We start from the raw sequence: 8,846 nt of genomic DNA, 5'->3' as shown, positions 1-8,846 counted from the left end.
CAGACAATGGACGTTTCGGGTAACTGATGGGGACGGTCCAAAAACACGGTAAGGCAGCAGAAGTATAATTCAAGTGAATCAACGAAGAAACTCAAATGAATCAACACAGAAAAGTAGAAAACGGTAGGGGCTGCCCCTACCGTTTTCTACTTTTCCATCATTGAACATAGTAGTGTGGGCCTGGGATGGGGCCATCCGGGCACTGGGTTGGATTTCCATTAGTCACATATCGGGGTGTACCAGTCAGGTGGCTCGCTATAGGCTCGACATCTGGGATGGTCTCGTGACAGTCAACCAGAATTACTCCTTTACCCCCCGATTTGCCTCAAGCTCCCCCACCGTGTCAAGATCGGAGATTGTGTTGATCGTCATAACATAGTAGTAGTGTTAGCACCATTAGAAGCTGCTGTCCTTGTCAACTAAGCTCTAAGAACATAAAGATGATTGTGGTGGTGGAGGTGGTTGTGGCAATGATGATGTGAATAAGGTTTCACTGTACTTTCCTGTAAGGAATTTGATGTTTACCAGACATGTTCTTTTATGTTACATTTTTATCGTTGATTTTTGTTTTATGTAAGAATTCCAAATGTAAAGTAAACTATGTTTATTTTAATATACACTGTGATGTAATTTTCTGTTTAATATATCTCTTCTTATGTCATGACTCTCCTCAATGTTAGCAAGTAAAAGTGGGCGTACTTGACCATAATGCAAAGTTGATGGGGATTGTGGACAACATGTTATTTCAAATTACATTTCCTTTTTTATGTTGTCCAATGCTATATGCTCAAGATGTTAATTAATGGTATCTTCTTTCGGATGTGTAAACTTATTTTTATATAGACTGGAATTGAATTCATTGAATCAGTTGATCAGTTGTATGTAGTTTTCAAATATTGAGAGAGAGAGAGAGAGAGAGAGACCATTGTGATAAATGTCCACGATATGTTTTTATCGCCACATTATTATTTTACATTGTATGAAAATTGCTTGTGCGGGTGGTTGGATGGGAGCATCACCCTTGAATCATATACCTATGATGTTCGCATGGGTGTACGATCCGATAGTGATGTCGTTTCTTCTTCTCTTTACTAGCCTATCCTGCTTCTTTGGTTTGTGATTGTATTTTTGACAGGGGATATTTTTTTTTCTGTAAATCTTCTGCCTGTTTGTTCTTGGTTATTTATAATTTAGCTTATGATATCTTTAGGTTATGATTTTGATTTACATTTGTACTATTTTTGTTAGATTGCTTGTTTTTTTGTTTCAGCGGTCTCTCATATAACCTCAATTGTGTTGGAAGAGACCTAAAGCAACAAACAAACAAACAAAAAAAAAATTGCTTGTGATTTACACACCGCTATTAAATCTTGAATGGACTGTAATAACAATTGTAATGTGTGATGAATGAAATTCCCACGAGGGCCTCCTCGCGGGTCAAGGGGGGTCTCTATTAATTTTAATCTCCATTATTAAAAATTATGTTTTTGGATGGTGTCATCTGACTTCTCATGGGGGGCAGAGAGGCCACTTGCTGTGTCTTCTGTCCCCTTATAATATATGATTTTGCTTTCCATGTTGCGCTCTGTCTTTGTTCTGGATTCAGATAAAGGTTTTTCCAGGTCCTGTTGGGGATCTTTAACTTGGAGGGAGACAGTCAAATGTATAGAACCTTCCATTTGTTTTTGTTTTTTTCGGAGAGATGATAAGTACATTGATGGTATGCTCTTGGAATCTACTTCTGTTCCTTATTTGAACCATTCCACTTGTCTTACTTTTTCTTGTGAGCTTTCAATTGTGAATTCAGAACATTTGACTATTCCATTTCTCTTTCATTTTACTGGCACGGAAATGTGTCGCAAGCGCTGTAAAACCTCAAAAACACCTAAAAGCATTCACGTTATATTTATAACTGATTTATTTGTCCATGTAGTTTTTCTTAGATACTATTTGATTGGTGGAATTTGCATCAGTCTTTTCCGAGTGGTTTTGTATCATTGTTTTGGAATGAGACCATCTGATTTGGTTTCTCTTAAGTTCTACCCGGAGTCTTTTGTTGGTAGAGAAACAATCATTTTTTTTATTTTTTTTTGGGGGGGGGGGGGGGGGGGGGGGAGGTTGGGTTTTTTTTCCTTATATATTAGATAGAATTTAATAATCACATAATTTTTGTAACCATTTTACTATATATTCTTGACAAAGAGTGTCTTATACTCGTAACTGAGTGTTAATTTTAGATGGTTTCATACTGACGCTTGGATAGATTGTCCATGGATCTACTTCTATTGAGTGAATGCGTTATCTACCAAATTCAGTCCCTTAGTTTGTGGACAAAGAAAAATTACAATGACCTCTCCACATGGGGACTGGTATCTCGGCGTTAAGGCTTGTTTTTAAAATGGTTTTGTGTGATTTTGTGAGTTTTGTTCACTCATAGAAATCATCGAGCCCTAAAAAAAAAAGTGTTTACACGTGTGCTGTCCTCTTAAAAGTATTCACTGTGTTTGTTACAACTAAGGGACAGAATCTGTGATAACCGCATTCACCTAATACTCTTTGGACTAATCACCATGTCCTACCTTTGTTTTCCTGTTTTGCTAAAGAAAGCACATCTAAATAAAAAGGTTTAAAGATGAACAAAACAGAGAGAAAAAATATAAGAAAATCTCTCTGCATTGGGGGGTTCCAATAGCTCCATTGGTAGAGCACTCGCTTCACACGCAAAGGGAATGAGATCGATCCTGGGTGCAGTTGAGATTTTTTTCTGAACTCCCGTCCAACTAGCTGTGAATGGGTATCTGAGTCTGTTAGATTTGGTGGAAAGTACTTTGCGATAGACTAGCATCCTATCCAAAGGATAGGAAGCAATTGCTATTGTCCATTTCACGCTATAGAAACCTAGATAAACTCTGACTCCATGGACCCAATGCATTGCCTGGTACTTCCTCATATACACACCTTTCAGATTTTAGATAAAAGTTATCTAACACCAGTTAGATTGACAAATTTTTCACAACTAAATTGTAGTCTATTACAGAACTTGCTGAATTCTAGCACGCGTTTGGGAGAAGCCAAAATGCGTGCTATTCTCTGAGTGTGCTCATTGGAGTTAACTAACAAACACAGTCGATCACCCCATTCATCGTGCTGTATCGCCAAGTGTGCTTGAATTCGGCAGGCTAGAATCCAGCAATTACTGTATGTTTTGACTTTTCCATCGCCTACATTTCTACTGACACTGACATGATAGATACCTATGGTGTAGCAAACAGCTTTTAACTCCAAAATCAAACAAAACTAAAACATATCCTATTAAACACAATAAATATCCACTGCTGATAAGATTAAAATTGTTATTGCTATAATATTGCCTTCTTGTTTTATTGATTGTAATGATGTCATGATACTAAATTAATAACCACAACGAATGTTAAACAAGAGATAAAAATAAAATAAAATAAATGATTTCCATTTTTTGGGTTGTGTTTTTTTTTTTTTGTTTTTTTTGTTTTTTTTGTTTTTTGTTTTTTTTTTTTGTTATGGTTTCATTTTCTAGCAGTGGGAATTTAGAGGGTTTTCTTTTATCTTAATGAAAACATAACGACATTAAGTCAGAAATATCTGGGTGGGGTCCCTGGCCTCCCATGGTTGGCAGATAGGCAATTACTGTGTCTTCTATCCCCCTATATCTGTATTCCAACATGCTTTCTGTCTTTGTCTTGGAATGAGATTACTTAGTTTTGTCCTAGCCCTGGCAGGAGTACTTTACTGGGAGGGAAATAGTCAAATGTATAGTTACCTAGAGTTTTGGGAGATTATATTTTTTGTCTTGTTAATCATCTCTCTGTTATGCACTGTTTTACATATATATGATTTGTAAACATTTGAGTGTATTCCTCTTAGTGGGGACCTGTGCTTTTGTCTGGATGAGACGTTCAGGTGATCTCAAACAAAGTACACTGATAGCGTGCTCTTAGAATCTTCATCTGTTCTCTATTTGAATTAATTCCCCTTTTTCTTCCTTTTTTTTTTTTTTGATACTTTAATTGTATTTCTAGAACTTTTTACTATCCCATTTTCTTACTTTTTACTGGCGCTGATATGACCTAAATGAGTTGCAAACGCCATAAAACGACTTACAGTAATTTACACACAGATTACTTGTAGGACGAGACATAATGCTGGTAAGGCGCTTTTACATTTTAACATTTTTTGGGGGGACAAAACACTGGTTAGTTTAAACCAGATACCAAGATGACAGTAACAAAACATAGATAAGATGTTATGACGAGATATAATGCGCGTAAGGCGCTTTTACACTTTTATTTTAATTGGATAAAATACTTGTTTAAGACAGGCACAAAGACAACAGTAGCTCATAGATAGCATTGGAAGACGAGACATAATACTTGCAAGGCACTTTTACATTTATTTTTTTTAATGGTGGGTGGGGGGGGGGGGGGGGTATACAGTAGAATACCAATGTAACCCTCCCATAAGAAAGCCAATAAACGGAAAATTTAATTGTGGAAAAATGCTGATATTGTGTCTATGAAAAATGACAAAAAATAATTTTAGCTGCTTTTTTTCTTTTTAAAACATCACAAAAATATGTCCATTAACTCCCTTTGGAATTCTGTAAAGAACAACCTCCTTTTAATACAAGAAGAAAATGTACCAACAAAACTAACAACTACCTCAAATAACAAACCTTGGATGAATACAGAGACCAAACGCATCTTGAGGAGGAAGAAAAAATGGTTCAAAAGAGCAAAGTTGTCTCCATCTGAGACTGTCCTTCAGAAATATCGAGATATTAAACGATCTGCGAGAAACCAGTGTCGAACAGCTTAATACAGAGTACAGCGAAGCAAACAACTCTGATCGTACATTAAAGGTAAAAACAAAGAAAATATTGGAATAGCCCCACTGAAAGACAAAAATCAAAAGCTGACACAAGAGTCAGTAAGAAAGGCAAATATCTTGAATGAACAATTTTTTCCTCAGTATTCTCCGAACCATCTAGCAAAGTCGAGGGGAAACTCATTGGAAACAAAGTAGACCCAATGAAGCAAATCACTGTACCTAAGAAAGTTGTTTCAATGCTTATGAGAAATCTCAATGAAAATAAGGCTCTTAGACCAGATTGCATATCAGCTAAATACTTTAAAATGTTCTGTAACGAACTGGCTCCCATTTATACATTCCTCTACCAAGTCTTCTTGGACCAAGGTCAAGTTCCTTAAGACTGGAAAGATGCCAACATTACACCGATATTCAAAAAGGGCGACAAACACAGTGCTGAAAACTATAGACCAGTATCTCTCACATCAATATCATGTAAACTGCTGGAACACGTACATAATATGCAGCAATACCATGAAACACCTTGGTAATCACTACGTGCTGACTAATTTCCAACATGGCTTTCGCAAACACCGTTCATGCAAGTCACAACAGATCACGACTCATAATGATTTTGCTAATACGCAGTGGCGGTTCTAGCTTATTTATAGTGGTGGGGCAAAGATGATTCGGTCATATATATATATATATATATATATATATATATTATATATATATATATATATATATATATATATATATATATATATATATATATATATATGTTATATTTCAACTTTAAAAAAAAAAAAATTTCAACCACAAATAATCACATTCACAATGAAATGACAATACCAGTAGATTTTAATTATTCCAAACGTAATCAAAAAGGAATCACGAAAGAGAATACAACAACAAAAATAAAGCGACGAGACAAAATGCGACAACACCTTGACAATACAAGTCCATTTCGTTCACTCGAAAAATTAAATAGATGCTTTAATCCCTCAACGGCGAGATTGATATTTCTGTTACATTTTCAGAAGTACGTAGTAACTTTAAATTTTTCATCGAGAAGCAACAACCGCGATATGACTCGAGTTTCATTCAGAGCTCAAATTGCATCATTTTTACTGCTCTCTTGGTGGTTAGAATGATTGTGCCGGTGGTGGTAGCAGTTGGAATAATGGTGGTGGTGTGGTGGTGGAGGAGGAGGAGGAGGAGGAAGAGGAGACGGTGAGGGAGGATGTAATTATGGTAGTGGTTTTGGTGGTGCTGTTGGTTAGAATGATAGTTGTGGAGACGATGACGAAAATTATATGATGATGTTGATATTGTTTTTATTGCTATTGTAGTACTTGTTGTTAATGTTGTTGTTGTTAATGATGATGATGATGATGATGATGATGATGATGATGATGACAACTACGATGTCGTCGACAATGATAATTACCATACGATATTACAAAGTTTATTCAATCTTAGGCTTTCGCCATTAAATCATACAATTTGATGACAACATACATGAAAGTGGAAAAAAAATGGTAAATGGAACCAAACAATAAATTGATACCATTAATAACCACAAAAAATACAATAATCGTAATACCACCAATACGTACAACAATAATAATAATAATAATAATAATAATAATAATAATAATAATAATAATAATAATAATAATAATAATAATAATAATAATAATAATAACAATAATAATATTACCATCATCATTACTACCACCACCATCACTATTACCACCACCACCATCACCATCATTATTACGTTTCCAATCCGTTTTTCTCGTTTTTTTAAAAATTTGATACCTTAATAGACAAAAATTCCGGTGATTTTTTTAAAGGATAGTTAAAATATCTACCATTTTATTAACCCTGAAAACTACGATTTTTATTTTCCTATTTCAAGTAGGCAGGTCTGCTATGACAAGTATCAGTTCCATAGTCAAAAAAAGACAAATTAAAAACAAAGTTTACTTAATCTTAGGCTTTCGCCAATAATTCATACAATACAATTAAGACAAATTAAATAATGCTACCAATCTCTCCTCATGCATTCGTTAGACTATAACAATAACGACCGTGTTATCTTTACTCCTTACCCAACCAACCCTAGCTTCCCGCCTCTTCTTATCTTATGTATGTATTAGCTTCAGGACGGGCAAGTACGGAATCTGCCCACCCTTCCTTTAAACGTCTTTATTTCCTCTATAACTTAGAATTCAACTCTCTCCTTTCTCAGAAGAGTATTTCTCGTATACTAATTCAATTGTTGAGTAAACCAAAATGGTGGTTGTATTTTATATATTTCTTTAGTCGTGACTTCTGAATAAAAGTGTTTTATTAGAGGGAATGCAATAGAAAATACATTGTTTTGCAAAAATATTTAGTCTGGCAATAAAAATACAGCGGTAATTACTTTAAGAATTTTTTTTTAAAAAAGGAACAAATTAATTTGTTTAAAAAAAAAACAAAACAAAACAAACAAACAAATAAGACAACAATTTAAATAAATGAATTTTGAGAAGCACTAAAGAAAACGAGAAGAAAAAAAAAAAGAAATAAGTTAAATGGATAAACAAATATATTAAAACAACACAAGTTAATACTAACTTGATATAATATTAGTAAAGTGATAAATTCAATTCAATACTGGAGCCTTCCCAATGTTATTACATCAATGGTACCAGCACAAGTAAGGCAATAAATAGAAAAAGTTCGTTTGCCAAAATCTCTATTTAGTGCTCACTGGTTTATAAGGTGGGCTCATTTGAATTAGCCCGACCTAGTACTAGAGAGGCCAGACAGCAAAATCACCGTCAGGCGACGTGACGATGAGATGACGATGTGGGCGGAGTGGAGTGGTTGGGAAGGGGGGGGGGGGGGGTGGTGATAAAAAAAGAACAGGAGCGTATCCTGGTTTATGCATTACGGGGTGCATGGTGATTCGCAATCTATCAAAATACATACAAATTGATTTCAGTACGAAGTATCAAGTTTAAGTACTAACTTTTAAAATTATCTAATTTAAATTAGATTATTTCGGACCTGGTAATGCAGCTTATAACTTGAAAAAACAGGCTGGTATTTGCCCACCCTGCCCATTATTACCAGCCGTCCCTGCTAATACGATTAATAAAGGAGGACAGACAGATGCCATTCTACTGGACTTCAGCAAAGCATTTGATAAAGTACACCATCAAAGCCTCTTGAACAAGCTTTGTCACTATTGGATCTCAAAAACTACCCACGCATGGAATAAGTCATTTCTTTCGGTGCGATCCCAAAGAGTCATGGTTGAGAACAAAATGTCATCATCACTTCCAGTCCTATCAGGTCCCAATGAACAGTTTTAGGTCAACTTCTTTTTAAAAAATTATTTACATCAGTAAAGTATCAAAAGGATAAAATATTCGACTTTTTGCAGACGATAGCCTTCTTTATAGGGAAATTCAAACATCAAAATATTACAATATATTTCAAGAAGACCTGGACAGACTACAATCGTGGGAGAAAGAATGGACAATGGAATTCCACCCAAATAAATGCCAACTAATTCGTATAACAAACAACAAGAAAATAAGTTCAGACTATTAGATACATGAAGACACACAAAAAAGCAGAATTTATTGGATTAACTATTGACAACAAAATGTCTTGGCAGCACCACAACGATAAAGTTTGTATAAAGGTCAATACAAAACTTGGATTCTTAAGAAATGTACAAAGTTGTCCAAGGAACATCAGAGAAACCTGCTATAAAGTCTACGTACGGTCAATTTTAGAATATAGTGCATGCGTTTGGGATTCCAAGAGTAAAAAGCAGACATAACAGCTCGAGAAAGTTCAAAATAGAACATGTAGATTTGTTTGTAACAATTACAGGAGGGCTGAAAGCGTCAGTGAGATGCGCAAGAGCCTAAACTGGTCGCCATTACATGAGAGACACAATATACAAAAAGCCAAAGTCCTCTTTAAAGGCC

The 8,846-nt window shown here is 35.1% G+C and overlaps 1 protein-coding gene across 1 annotated transcript; it reads left to right on the top strand.

Annotated features, from left to right (window-relative positions):
* Nucleotides 1-26: 26 nt before the first annotated feature.
* On the top strand, nucleotides 27-8,219 carry LOC144957585 (uncharacterized). The gene is made up of 4 exons (XM_078888929.1): nucleotides 27-48; nucleotides 1,934-2,059; nucleotides 5,008-5,232; nucleotides 7,978-8,219. The coding sequence occupies exons 1-4, from the start codon at nucleotides 27-29 to the stop codon at nucleotides 8,217-8,219; spliced, it is 615 nt and encodes a 204-aa protein (XP_078745055.1).
* Nucleotides 8,220-8,846: the final 627 nt, after the last annotated feature.

Source organism: Berghia stephanieae, chromosome 12, assembly GCF_034508935.2.
Source record: "Berghia stephanieae isolate SIO BIC M18660-M18661 chromosome 12, UCSD_Bste_1.3, whole genome shotgun sequence".
NCBI lineage: Eukaryota > Metazoa > Mollusca > Gastropoda > Nudibranchia > Aeolidiidae > Berghia > Berghia stephanieae.
The sequence above is the reverse complement of the archived record's forward strand: the minus strand, read 5'-3'. Positions and strand labels throughout refer to the sequence as shown.